Source organism: Podarcis filfolensis (genome assembly GCF_964270895.1).
Source record: "Podarcis filfolensis genome assembly, chromosome: 12".
NCBI classification, from domain to species: domain Eukaryota; kingdom Metazoa; phylum Chordata; class Lepidosauria; order Squamata; family Lacertidae; genus Podarcis; species Podarcis filfolensis.
In genome coordinates this window covers 57,815,741-57,828,920 of record NC_139614.1, presented here as the reverse complement: position 1 = coordinate 57,828,920, position 13,180 = coordinate 57,815,741, and the positions used below count along the sequence as shown (strand labels likewise).

At 55.1% G+C, this 13,180-nt stretch overlaps 2 protein-coding genes and 1 long non-coding RNA gene across 4 annotated transcripts in view; 1 reads left to right on the top strand and 2 right to left on the bottom strand.

The window, feature by feature from the left end:
- LOC310745974 (uncharacterized protein) overlaps nucleotides 1-13,180 on the top strand; it is a 618,230-nt gene that overhangs the window by 353,178 nt on the left and 251,872 nt on the right. The window lies entirely within an intron of this gene.
- The window catches only part of LOC310746292, a 284,046-nt gene that overhangs the window by 161,732 nt on the left and 109,134 nt on the right, over nucleotides 1-13,180 (bottom strand). The window lies entirely within an intron of this gene.
- LOC310745330 (ATP-binding cassette sub-family F member 2) lies at nucleotides 2,564-13,178 on the bottom strand. 2 transcript variants are annotated; one of them, XM_083577516.1, is made up of 14 exons: nucleotides 12,922-13,178; nucleotides 11,882-12,094; nucleotides 9,810-9,992; nucleotides 9,501-9,672; nucleotides 9,320-9,415; nucleotides 7,929-8,031; nucleotides 7,641-7,736; nucleotides 6,973-7,092; nucleotides 6,522-6,611; nucleotides 5,572-5,682; nucleotides 5,398-5,460; nucleotides 4,961-5,089; nucleotides 4,213-4,416; nucleotides 2,564-3,180 (listed from the first exon to the last, which is right to left on the bottom strand). In XM_083577516.1, the coding sequence occupies exons 1-14, from the start codon at nucleotides 13,082-13,084 to the stop codon at nucleotides 3,037-3,039; spliced, it is 1,887 nt and encodes a 628-aa protein (XP_083433642.1). In that variant the 5' UTR covers nucleotides 13,085-13,178; the 3' UTR covers nucleotides 2,564-3,036. The 2 variants fall into 2 exon arrangements, with proteins under 2 accessions (XP_083433642.1, XP_083433643.1); XM_083577517.1 differs by lacking the exon at nucleotides 2,564-3,180 and adding an exon at nucleotides 4,071-4,090 and having other exon boundaries at nucleotides 4,122-4,416; nucleotides 12,922-13,125.

Genomic DNA, 13,180 nt, shown 5'->3' with positions numbered 1-13,180 from the left:
TTGCTTTATTGGCCGAGGTAGCCGGCGTACAGCTTACTAAGCCTCTTCTGGCGAACCAGAGCAGCACACGGAAACGCCGTTTACCTTCCCACCGGAGTGGTACCTATTTATCTACTTGCACTTTGTGCTTTCGAACTGCTAGGTTGGCAGGAGCAGGGACCGAGCAACAGGAGCTCACCCCGTCGCGGGGATTCGAACCACTGACCTTCTGATTGGCAAGTCCTAGGCTCTGTGGTTTAACCCACAGCACCACCCGTGTCCCTTTGGAAGGATGATAAGATACCTACAAAAGCGGCCTGGCCGATGAAACTATGCAGAGATGGCAAGACTGACTGGGGAAATCAGAAACCAGGAGGATCAAAACTTCAGTAGAGAATGGGACAAATACAGACTGTATCTAAAAGAACACTGTAAACACTTGAACTCTTTGGCAGGCTTTAAATAACTATTGCAGTGTCACAAAGACTTTGGATATAATGGAGGACTGTAATTTGGATGAATTTATAATATGCAGTTTACAAAGATATTTAAAGTACCACAGAGAGAAGGAGGGAAGTCCTAAGATTTGGAATAATCTTGTTATAATTTTAATACTTGCAAGAATTTTTGTGTGTGTGTGAATCAACTTGTAAAACCAAATAAAACTTTATTGAAAAAAACCACACAACTGCACATACATTATGTAAAAGAATGAAATATAATTCTCCCCCCTTCTTTCTACACCCAACCTTGCAATGCCTACGGCAGCAGTTGCACTCCAAATGTAAAGGTAAAGGGACCCCTGACCATTAGGTCCAGTCGTGTCCGACTCTGGGGTTGTGGCGCTCATCTCGCTTTACTGGCCGAGGGAGCCGGCATACAGCCTCCGGGTCATGTGGCCAGCATGACTAAGCCGCTTCTGGCGAACCAGAGCAGCGCATGGAAACGCCGTTTACCTTCCCGGTCCCGATAAATAGCGGTCCCTATTTATCTACTTGCACTTTGATGTGCTTTCGAGCTGTAACTGACCTGTTAAAAGGGCTCTATAATTTGAAAACGTTACATGTACCTTTGTTATCCATGAAAATATTTCAATAAAAAAACGAGCTTAAGACCAAAATGAACCTTGCATCACACGTTTCTATACTTGGTAATGATAAGGCACCTGCCTTGCTACAGTTGTTCTGTAGGGATTTTTAGAAGACTTCAACTGAGAATATCAACGCTCAGCTGAGCAATTGGTGACAATGTTAAAAATTGGGAAATGGGAAATTTATGTGGTGCCCCCTTGATTCCCTAAGCAGGTGCTTATTTTGCTTAATGGTTAATCCAGCCTGAGGAGATCCAGGGTCTGAGGGCAGCTGAGGAAAGGAGAGCAGCCGTCTGCTCCCCAGCCAGGTTGGAGTGCAAGGGGCTCGCCTTCATTTCCAAAGCTCTGAGCAACTTAGTGCCATGGTGCCTCAGGGACCACCCAATACCTTTTAACACCACTGAGATCACCTGCAGGAGCGTTGTTGGCAAGACCCGCTTGGTAACAATGAGAAACCAAGCCTTCAGTGACACGGCCCAGTCCTATGGAACTCTCTGCCACTGGAAATTCTGGGCCAACTATTAAACGCCTGATGAAAACCTTTTCTATTCCCCCAGCTAAGAATGCAACCAGAATGGTTAGCTGGTTATGTTTTTGACGTTTTAAATGTCTTTTATTGTAGAGTTTTATTGCTGCAAACCACTACTTTTGATACTTTTTTAAACCGACAAAGCAGTATATATTTTTAATAAAGTGAGTGAGGGTGGGCAACTGTGCCTTGGGCTGCAGGGGGTGGACAGACTTTTGCCTTGCCCAGTCAGGACCTCCCAAGATGGGAAGAGCTTGCTGGCATCCCCAGGAGGGGAGACCTTCTGGAAACAGGCCTTCACTGCCCTCCAGGCACCTATGGCCCAACCAGGGAGAGATCTCGGTAAGGTGGGGGGTGAGGGCTGTGGGGCAACCCAGCTGTGAGTCTGCTGCCTGGGGGCCAGAGCCAAACCCAAGATGGGATTGTGCCCCTTTCCGCTTCAGGGAACATGTGACACAGCCCTTCCAGAAAAGGAAGTATAAAATGCGTGTGGGGTGGGATTCTGGCGGTGGCTTTGATATTTGGGGAGGGATTCCCCCCCCCAAAAAAAGTGGCACGACATACTTCTCAGTAGCCTTGGTGGGCCCAGCATCCATTGTGTGTCTCTCATCACCTGAAGAAGCCAGGGAGGGGAGACAGGCTTGTAGGGCAGTGTGGGAGAGTGGGTAGAGCTCCACATGAGCTGAGGCAGGCAAGGGATGCTCGGAGCCACAAAGAGGAGCACGCAGAGCAGTTGGGCATTTCAGTATCACCTGGCCTCCCTCTTAGTCACTTTTGAGAAGGTACTCGCCACTCCCCGCAGACCCAAACATGAACGAGGATGGCACAGCCACGGTCAAGCCAACCCAACAGCCAGCCGAAAATCAACTCTTGCTTTTACCTTATTTTCCAGACGAGCCAAGGCACACAGAGCTTTCCTGCCCCCCCCCCACTCCTATCGCCTCCGCGAGAAGAAAGCAGAACTATTGAAACACTTTTTCCTCTTTATTACTGGCTGATAAGTTCTCCAACAGGTCTGGTAATTACATCGATAAATAATAATTGCTAAAAACAAACGGAGGCCCAAGGAGTGAAGTCTGGAAATGAAAGCAGAGAGTCAGCCCTGCGGTGTCAGCCCGAACCCCCACCTCCCGCTTGGTGCAGAGGGCTGGAGAAATGCCTTCTGCAGGCAGGAGGAGGAGGAGAAAGAAGAAGAAGAGGAGGAGAAGGGGTTGTCCAGCTGGGGGGAGCAGAGGGAAGGAGAGTGGAGAGGTGGTGGTTGTGCAAGAGGAAGAAGCAGCAGCAGCAGCGGCGGCAGGAGCTCAGGAACTGAAGAGAAGATTTGTTGCTGCGTGTTCCTTTCCCCTGGCAAGGCGGAGGAGCAGCAGGTGGGCTTGCGGCTGGCACCAGTCTCTGGGGGAAAGCGGCTCAGCTGACCCACCGGGCCGGCAGAGGGCCCTCAGGCGCTGTGAGTCTTCTTTGCCATCTGCGGAGGGGGCTCCTCGCCCACCAGCTTGGACTTGAGGTGCTCCTTGTAGGAGAGGATGTCGCCCGGCCACTTGGCGATCGTCCGCTTCTCGCAGACCCAGATCTCTTGGGCCACCTGGAAGGAAGAGCAGGCGGCCTCTTGCGTCAGGGAAAGTGCCTGCCATGCCAGGAAGCGGTAACACTGCATCCTGCCTTCCTGCCTGGGCCTCCAAGCACACACTCAGACACCATTTGGAACTTGCTTTTTGTACTTTTATAACTTAGACAGCAGTTATAAAACTGCCTTCATTTTGCTACTGTAATTGCTACTTCAAGACCTAAGTTAGGTAAGTAAATACTCCTTTTACTTCTTCACCAAATGATGGGTGTGTGGTTGTTATTTGGGGAATAGTAATAATACTTGTTATTATTTTTATTATTAATACTGCACCCATCTGGCTGGGTTGCCTCAGCCACTCTGGGCAGCTCCCAACAGAGTATTAAAAACACAATACAGTCATACCTCGGGATAAATACACTTCAGGATAAGTATTTTTGTGCGGCGACCCGGAAGTAACAGAGCGCGCTACTTCCGGGTTTCGCTGCATGCGCATACGGTCAAAATGACGTAATGCGTATGCGTGGAAGCAGCAAAACGCGACCGGCGCAGATGCGCAGTCGCGTCTTATGTTCTGTTCAGGATGCGAACGGGGCTCTGGAATGGATCCCGTTTGCATCCTGAGGTACTACTGTAAAACATCAGACATTAAAAACTTCCCCAAACCGGGCTACCTTCAGATGTCTTCTAAAAGTCAGATAGTTGTTTATTTCCTTGACACCTGATGGGAGGGCATTCCACAGGGTGGGCACCACCACCGAGAAGGCCCTCTGCCACAACTCCAGATGTTGCTGAACTTCCTGCCCCCATCAGTCAAGGCTGATTGACGGGAGAGTCCAGCAACATCTGGAGGGGGTAATGGGCCCCATGAACTCCTTCACTGTGGAACCTTCCCCACCCAGCACCAGAACTTGTGGGTTGCTTCATCCTCCTTGCAGGAAGGGGAGAGCTCTTCCCACCCCTCACCCCCCAGCGCGGCAAGAGGCAGCCCTTGGCGCAGGTGAAGCAGAGGTCCCCAGTGCTGGGTCTGGGTCTGCCCCCTCCACTGACCTGCTGGATGAGCCGGAAGTCGTGGCTGACCAGCATCATGCCTCCCTCGAAGTCGTTGATGGCGTCTGCCAGAGCGTCGATGGTCTCGATGTCCAGGTGGTTGGTGGGCTCATCCAGGAACAGCATGTGGGGGTTCTGCCAGGCCAGCCAAGCAAAGCAGACGCGGCACTTCTGCCCATCCGACAGGTTCCGTATGGGGCTCACCTGCCGGGCACGACCGTGTCAGAAGAGAAAGAGCCAAAGGGGCCCGTCCAGCCCAGGAGCCTGTTCTCACAGGGGCCACCCAGGGGCTCGAAAGAGGTCTGAGCTCAAGAGCAACCCTCCCCCTTCCCGCACTGGTCTAAGCAGGAGGAGGGTCCCCAGCTCATGGGGGGGGGAGACCCACTTTGCACACAGAAACCCCCTAAATGCCAGCCCCTAAAGGCACCTTCGCTTGAAAGGCTCAGAACTGGACTCTGGCAGGTTTCAGGTTTTCAACATTAGGAAGAACATCTTGACAGCAGTAGCTGTTTCCTTGGAGGCTTTTGAGCGCAGGTTGGGTGGCCATCTGTCAGGGACGCTTGAGCTGAGATTCCTGCGCTTGGACCCTGTAGTTCTATGATCTGATCCTGCCTGCCTCGGATTCTCCAGGGCTGCCCCTGGTCTCCCGTGTCCTGCCAGGGGCTGCCCCTCAGACTCTGCTCCCCCCCCGCCCCAGCAACCACCACAGGCCTGGGGCTCCTTCCTTCTCCCCCCAGGCCAGACCCACCTGCTGCTTCCCCGTCAGCCCATAGCGCCCGATGATCTTCCTCATCTCCTCCTTCTCCTTGATCTCTGGGTAGCACTTCATCATGTACTCCAGCGGGGAGAGGTCCAGGTCCAGCTGCTCTTGCAAGTGCTGAGGAGGCCGGGGGGGGGGAGAGGGAGGATGTGAGGGGAGGAGGCCACACTGCCGCTCCCCATTTTGCCCCCTACAACATCCCTCTGAGGTAGACTAGGCCAAGAGGTAGGGACTGGCCCCCAAAGTCACACCCAGCAAAAACCTTCACGCCGGGTGGAGATTCGAACTCAGGCCCTAGGGCAACGCTGTAGCCACTAGGCCTCACTGGCTTTCTGCACCCACAGGGAACTAGCAGGGCCCCCTACCCTTCCAGGTCCTTAGCAATGCCCTGGGAAGGAGCCAGAAACCCCCCAAATAAACAGCACCTGGTGGTATCTGCCGATCTTGACGTGAGAGTGTTTGCGGATCATGCCGTCACTGGGCAGCAGCTGGAGGGGAAAGGACAAGCCGGTCAGAGAGCCCAGCAGAGGGGGGGGAAGGCCATTTCTAACACACACACCCCCCCCACAAAAAGCAAGCCAGGGGCGCCAGGTCCTCACCTCCCCTGTGAGGAGCTTGAGCAGCGTGCTTTTCCCAGCCCCGTTGGGCCCCACAAGGGCCACGCGAGTGTCCAGGTCGATGCCAAACTCCAGATTGTTGTAGATCCAGGGCTGAAGGGGACAGACAGAGAGTGAGGCGGAGAAATAAGTTTCCTAACTTTATTTCTAACGTTTTAAGTTATATGACTTGTCTGCTCAGTTCAATCATCTTGCATATTTTAAATATACTGCGGCTTGCTATTATTTTGCCCCCCTGAACGATTATAGTGTAGTAATGATTCATTGAGTGTGGATTTCAGTTTAATTATTGTTTGCTGTCATTTTGAGAGTTAATCTTATTGTGCACTATTATATTGTAAGGTAATACTGAATAATACTTTACTTGGTTTCAGCTTCTTATTTCAAAGTCAGATTTGTGTGTGTGTGTTTTTTGCCCTGGATTGGATTGTTAGAAGATACTTGATAACATAAGCCTTACGATATTCCGTTCTACCTTAACAGATGTGTGGAATTGGTCTCCTCTGGTTTCCAGCAACTGGAATTCAGAAGCAATTACTGCCTCTGACTGCGGAGACTGAGCAGAGCTATCCTGGCTAGAAGCCACCAATTCTCCTGTGTGACTTTGCCTAATCCCCTTTTGAAGCCACCTAGTTTGGCTCCTGTGGGAAGGAGTTCCACAGTTTAACCCTCTGCCGCAGGAAAGACTTCCTTACATCTCCCTTCAATCTTCCCACATTCAGCTTCATTGGACGTCCCCTACCCCCTTTCCTCCACGCCAGGAATAATTTTATAAGCCTCTATCCTGCAGCCTCTTCCCTCATTCATACATTTTGCTGCTTCTTCAGCTTGTGAGCCGCCTTGTGTGTCGCAGTACAGAAATGTGGTGTACAAATTAAGAGTGAAATGAAATTCCGATATTGACAGCCCCCCCCCCGGGCCCCTCTGCTCACCCCGTCCTGGCTGTATCTGAAGCTGACGTTCTGCACCATGATGACAGGAGGTGGGATCTTCCCGCATGAGGGGAAGTAGAAGGAGAGTGTCTGGGGAAGAAGGGGGGGGTCCAGGTCAGCAACCCTTGGTTTCTCCTCCCTGCAGCACCCCAGGCCAGGATCCGCTGCCACCTTCTCCCCTCTCAGGCTGGCTAGCGCCTGGGAAGGAAGGAGACCCACCCAGGGGGGTCCTGGGTAGCTGGTCAGAGAACCACAGAGGTGGAGAGCTGGAAGGGACCCAAAGGTCATCCAGACCAACCCGCTGCATTGATTACAGGAACCGAAGTCCTGGTCTTTAGCTACCCACCCCCACCCCTGGACAAGAGCCCCAGGACAGCCTGCTGAGTTGCTCCTGCCCCCCCGGCTCAGCCCCCACTCGTGGGGGGACAGGCTGACCATCTCCCCACCTCACCTTGTCGTTGATCACCCGTTCGGTCAGCCCTGAGGCCATCATCTTCTGAAGGGTCTTCTCTTTGCTCTGCGCCTGGCGGGCCAGCTTGGCACTGCCGTGACCAAAGCGAGCGATGTAGTTCTGCAACGATTCAGGGGTCAGCGGTGGGCACAGAGGCCGGCTGCGCCAGCACCCTCCCGCCAGAGAGCAGGGAAAGGAGGGGAACAGATTTGGACAGAAGACTCAGACGAGGTCTCCTTTGAAGCCGGGCCACCAAGAATTCTAGAGTCAGAAGGGACCCACCTGCCAAAATGCCCATCATGGTGGGGTTGGCCAGATCCTGTCCCCCACCCCTGGTCAACAACACCCCTGGCTCCATATAGCTCAGCACCAACCAGCAACAGCACCCCATTTTTTTGGGGGGGGGGAGGGGAGCACAAGAGCAATTAATATTCCATGGCTTTTAAAATATGTTTGTTTCATGCTGTATATTATACCCTCATTTTGTATTTTTGTGTTGTGAATCGCCCTGGGATGTTCAGCTGAAGAGCAGCATACGAATTCAGTAAATAATTAAAAGTAAATAAACTCCCCCTCTCCTGCGATGCCCAGCAACTGTCTCCCACTGCGGAGGGCAGGGCAGAGCCACAGTGGCTGATGGCCTTCAAGAGTCCCTTTGGGATGGCTACCTTCATGTGGGCGATCTGATCCTGCTCCCAGTGGAAGCGCTTCATTTGGTTCTCCTCCAGCTCCAGGCGGGTCTTCACATACTGGTCGTAGTTACCCTGGAGGAGGAGAGAGGGATATCCCCGTTGGCCTGGGGCTCTGGCTCATCCTGCAGCCCTCCAGGCCCAGCCGCCACAGCCAGGGGGCAGGCACCCAAAAGAGGACCCAGCACCCTTGATTTTGGAAGCAGGGCCAGTCTCTTTCAAGAGGCGGCAGCAACCTACACCGCCCAGCGCCTGATTCCTGCTCACCGTGTAATACTTGAGCTTGCGGTTGTGCATGTGGATGATGTTGGTGCAGACGCCGTTCAGGAAGTCCTGAGAATGGGAGATGAGCACCAGGATGCGCTTGAACCTGCAGAAGCAGAGCCAGAAGTGTGAGAAAAGATGTGTGCAGCCTGGGAGTCATGTTGGACTCACAGCTGTCCATGGAGGTGCAGGTCCATTCTGTGTCCAGGGCAGCTGTCTACCAGCTCCATCTGGTATGCAGGATGAGACCCTCCCTGCCTGTGGACTGTCTTGCCAGAGTGGTGCATGCTCTGGTTATCTCCCGTTTGGACTACTGCAATGTGCTCTACGTGGGGCTACCTTTGAAGGTGACCCGGAAAATACAACTAATCCAGAATGCGGCAGTTAGACTGGTGACTGCGAGTGGCCACCAAGACCACATAACATGGGTCTTGAAAAATCTACCTTGGCTCCCAGTACATTTCCTAGCACAATTCAAAGTGTTGGTGCTGACCTTGAAAGCCCTAAACTGCCTCGGCCCAGTATACCTGAAGGAGCGTCTCCAGCTCCATCGTTCTACCTGGACACTGAGATGCAGCTCCGAGGACCTTCTGGCGGTTCCCTCGCTGCGAGAAGCCAAGTTACAGGGAACCAGGCAGAGGGCCTTCTCAGTGGTGGCGCCCTCCCTGTGGAACGCCCTCCCATCGGATGTCTGACTTTTAGAAGACACCTGAAGGTAGCCCTGCATCAGGAGGGTTTTAATGCTTGTTGTTTTTATTATGTTTTTAGATATGCTGTAAGCTGCCCAGAGTGGCTGGGGAAACACAGCCAAATGGGTGGGGTATAGATAATAAAACTACCACTACTATTATTACTACTACTAATAATATTCCCCCTCTCATAACTCTTCAACCAACGGACATTCCATGGAGCTGAACCTTGGAATATCCAGGACACGTAACAGAAAGCTGGGCTTTGTTAAACTGTGGAACTCCCTCCTGCAGGCGGCCACCAACCTGGATGGCTTTAAAAGAAGATTAGACAAATTCATGGAGCAGGAGAAGGCTATGCAGGTCTGCTAGCCAGGGTGGCTCTGCCCTGCCTGCACACCTGGAAGCAGCGATGCTTCTAACAGGAGGGGGAGAGAGTTGCTCTGGGGCTCAAGTCCTACTTGCGGGCCCTATGGTGGGTCACTGGCCTCACCCAGCAGCCAGGCTCTTCTTATGGAACCTCCAGGTCCAGAGGCAGTCTATCTTGATCCCTCATTTCCTACGGGCATTTGGAAGAGGATGCTGGAGTAGGTGGGCCCCCTTTGGCCTGACCCAGAAGGGTCCTCGGAAAGGGGAGTTGGAAGGGAAGGCCAAGCTCAATGGGGCAGGGGGTGGGGTGTTAGGACCCTCCCCACCCGCACTCACGTCTTCAGCTCCTCCTCCAGCCACACGCAAGCGTCCAGGTCCAGGTGGTTGGTGGGTTCGTCCAGCAGCAGCATGAAGGGCCGGATGAAGAGTGCCCTGCGAGGGGGAGAGAGAAGGGGAGGCTGGTGTGAGGGAGCCTGCCCAGCCGCAGAGGAGCCCGTCCCATCCGCCCAGCACCCACCTGGCAAGGGCCACCCGCATCCGCCAGCCGCCGCTGAAGTCCTTCAGCTTCTTCCTCTGCATGAGGGGGGTGAAGCCCAGGCCGTGCAGGATCCGTGACGCCCGCATCTCCGCTTTGTCGGCGTCCAGCTCCTCCAGGCGCTCGTACAGCTCCATCAGCTTCTCACACTCAGCTGGGGGGGGAGAGAAAGCAGGTGAGCCCACCTGGCCCTGGGCCCCTGCGGAAGTGAGAGCTGTCTGTGCCCCCCCCGATCTGCTCCACTGGGAGGCCTGCGGTTTTAGGGCGCTGGACCAATTTAAGAGCCGTTACCGTCCTCGTGCGCCAGCCGCTCTGCTTCCCGCTCCAGCATGGCTCTTTCCGTGTCCACCTCCATCACGCACTGCAGGGGCGTCTTCTCGCTGGGGGGCATCTCGCGGGTCAAGTGGTAGATGTCGATGTGCTCGGGGATGGGCACCTCCCGCTTCCCGATGGCCGACAGCAGCATGGACTTCCCTGGGCAAGGGAGGCAAGCAGAGGTCCCCAGTGAAGCCCAGGGAGACATTTCCGAGGGCAAGAGCCGCTCGATGGTGCGCCCAACTCCCTCAGAAGTGGAAGGGGGGATCTGTTTCCCTGGAGTTTTTCAATCAGGAGTCGGGGTGTCAGGGGTGAACATGAAATTTATTACAGTCAGAGACCAGCTTGAGAAACACAAATAGAACTACAACCCCAATAACAAAACAAGCACTTGAACCAATATACAACAATGGATTTTAAGTTTAAAAGTGCGACAGGCATATAAACACATAAAAACTTTAAAATAGACTACCGTAGAGAAATGACCCGGGGTGCTTTTGCTGCGATACCTGCCTTACAGGGGGCTGGGCGAACCTCGGGGTCCCTTCCAGGATTCCAAGACCCCTCTGGTCACTTCTAGCAGTGCAGCCGTCTCCCAAGGGAGCCAAAAGGAAGGTCACTCCTAGACGCCTGGTGAACTGGCCCTCTGGCCCCAGAGATTCCTGTAAAACCCGCTTTTGTGGTGCTACAGTGTTCAGAACTGGGAGGTGTCCTTCGGGTTCCCCTCCATACCTGGAGTTTGCGGCCCCCGCAGAAGAGGGCCCTGATGGGGAAAGGGCTGCCACATAGCGCCACCCCCAGCCGGGGAACCCCCAAAAAGAAAGGCAGTCCCAGGACACACGACGCCATGGCATGAATACTCAGGAAGCTTCCCAACTTTATTTAAATGCCATGCGGACAACTATGTACAAGACTCAACACCTATATGTATAATCGTCTTGGAACACAACGATGCAGGTATAGCATTTTTTTAAAGCAACTTTTTAAAAGTTGGGGGAAGGAAGTTTTTGGTATTGGCCCACATAAATGTCTGACTGCCTTCGCATATGCAAAGTATCACACACAAAAGCAGTACCAAAGAACCACAGAACTGTAGAGTTGGAAAGGAACCCCAAGGCTCATCTAGATCGACCCCCCCCCCGCAATACAGAAATGGTGAGTGGGTGATCAGGGCTGACGTTGTCTCTCTGGCCCTGACGGTCAGCTGTGCTGCTTGGAAAGCAAAAAAAAAAGGGTGGCAGGAGGGAGGGGGCCTGGGCAGCAAGACCCCCAAATGACTGAGTCAACGAAACCCAGGATTTCCTGTGCTGACAGAAAAGATAGGGCAGCTACCAGCAAAAACACAGAACTTCTACGTGGGCACCAAACTTCCATCTTTGCAAACTGCCTGACCAGATCAGTCTGAGGCGGCACCCGAGGGAGATGACAGGATCACACAGAAGTCCTCTTGCTTGGTTGGAGGTGGGGCTGACGGGAGCTGCTGCCCAACAGACTCCGCATCACAGGCGACGAAAACAGTCCCCAGGAGACGGATCCAGGGCCATTGAGCTGCTCCTCGGATGCTTGCCAAGGAGGTCGATCTTCTGCCAAGAAGAGGCCAGGCAGTGCCCAACAACTGAGCTCTCACTGCACCCCAACAGCCTCTGAGGGAGAAGTACCACTTTCCCCTTGGGCAGGCTGTCAGCGCCTTGGTTGTTCCAAGGCACCTCCTTGGCAGAAGGGCAAGCAGAGCAGTGGGGGCCCCCAAAAGCCTCCCCTGGCATCAGTGCCACCTTGGCAAGGGCTGGAAGGCTGAGTCTGGCCCCTGCTCCAGAAAGGAGAGGCACCCGCCCACCTGGGCCTCAGGACCTGGGGGGATTTGTGCTCTGGCCCCCTCACAGAATTGTAGAGCTGGAAGGGACCCCCAAGGGCCATCTAGTCCAACCCCCAGCGCTGAAGCTATCACAGCTGACCCTCTCGCTTCCATTTGGGTCTGAACATTTGCCTACCCCACCCCCGTTGTTAGCCATGCCCTCTTCCTGCTCCTGCCGCCCCGCCCTTGGCCTCACCGGTGCCATTCAGGCCAATGAGGCCATAGCGCCGCCCCGAGTTGAGCTCCAGCTTGGTGTCGCTCAGCAGCTCCTGTCCGTGGAAGGTGAGGGAAAGGTTGATGATGTGGACGTCGGTGCTGTTGGGGTGCGAGGCGAGGACCCCCGTCACGGCGCGGGCGGCCGCCTTCTTCAGCTCAAACTCCTCAATGGCCTTGGAGATGGTGTCCACATCTGGAGGGAGAACCAAGGGCTCCTCTCAGGGGGGTGGCGTTGGCTTGGGGGAGGGGAGGGAAGAGAGAACTGGGTGCCCCCCCCCCGTGCCAAGCCCCTTCCCAGGAGAGAGATAAGGAAAGCTGCCTTCTGGAATGACACACAGCGGTTCTCCACCTGTGGGTCCCCAGATGTTGTTGGACTACAACTCCCATCATCCCTGAGCTCTGGCCTTGCTAGCTAGGGGTGATGGGAGTTGTAGTCCAACAACATCTGGGACCCACAGGTGGAGAAAGGCTGGCTTACAGGGTGTGTGACTTCTGCACAAAGGGGGGTCACCCCACCCAGAAAAAGGACTCGGAGAGGTAAAAGCCCGAAGAGAGTCCTCACTGAGGACTGGAGCTTTGCTTGAGAGAAGGTTATGAATCATCCCGATGGGGGCCCCTGCCCCACATGCGAGAGAAAGGGGGAGCCGGCGGGAGGAAGGAGCGGCTCTTCCGGGCAGCCTCCCCTGGCTCGGCCCAGAAAAAGGACTCGCGAGGCGGGGGAAGGCGGAAGAGGGCGGCAGCCCCCGCGGCTCCTCACTGAGGACTGGCGCCTTGCTTGAGAGGAGGCGCTGAATCATCCCGATGGGGGAGCCCTGCCCCACATGCGAGAGAAGGGGGCTGCCGGCCCGGCGGGAGGAAGGAGAGGCTCTTCCGGGCAGAGAAGGGACTGGCGAGGGGGCCCAGGCGGAAGAGGGCAGCAACCTCGCCCGCGGCTCCTCACTGAGGACTGGCGCCTTGCTTGCGAGGAGGCGCTGAGCCCCCTCCCCCCCCGGCCGGCCACGTGGCGGGGTTGCGGCTCACCTGGCTCGGCGTCGGCCCCGTTGGCCTGGCGCCCCCCCCGGGCGGCCTCGGGCTCCCCGCCGGCGTCCTCGCCGTTCTCCTCGGGGCCTCTGCGGGGCCTCTGGCGGGCCTTGGCCGCCTCCTTCTTCTTGGCCGCCTTCTTCTTGGCCAGGTCCGACGGCATCGCGGGAGGAGACCCGGCCTCGCTGCTGCTTCCTGGGCTCCGCCGGCCTCGCTCTCCGCCGCGCTTTCCCTCCTGTCGCAACAGAGCCGCCGCCGC

Coding starts and splice junctions, on each gene's coding strand:
- LOC310745330 (XM_083577516.1), bottom strand. CDS start 13,084: ATGCCGTCGGACCTGGCCAAGAAGAAGGCGGCCAAGAAGAAGGAGGCG. Junction 12,095..12,921: donor CGGGGCCGACGCCGAGCCAG/GTGAGCCGCAAC, acceptor TTCTCCCTCCAG/ATGTGGACACCATCTCCAAG. Junction 9,416..9,500: donor ATGCGGGTGGCCCTTGCCAG/GTGGGTGCTGGG, acceptor TCCCCCTCGCAG/GGCACTCTTCATCCGGCCCT.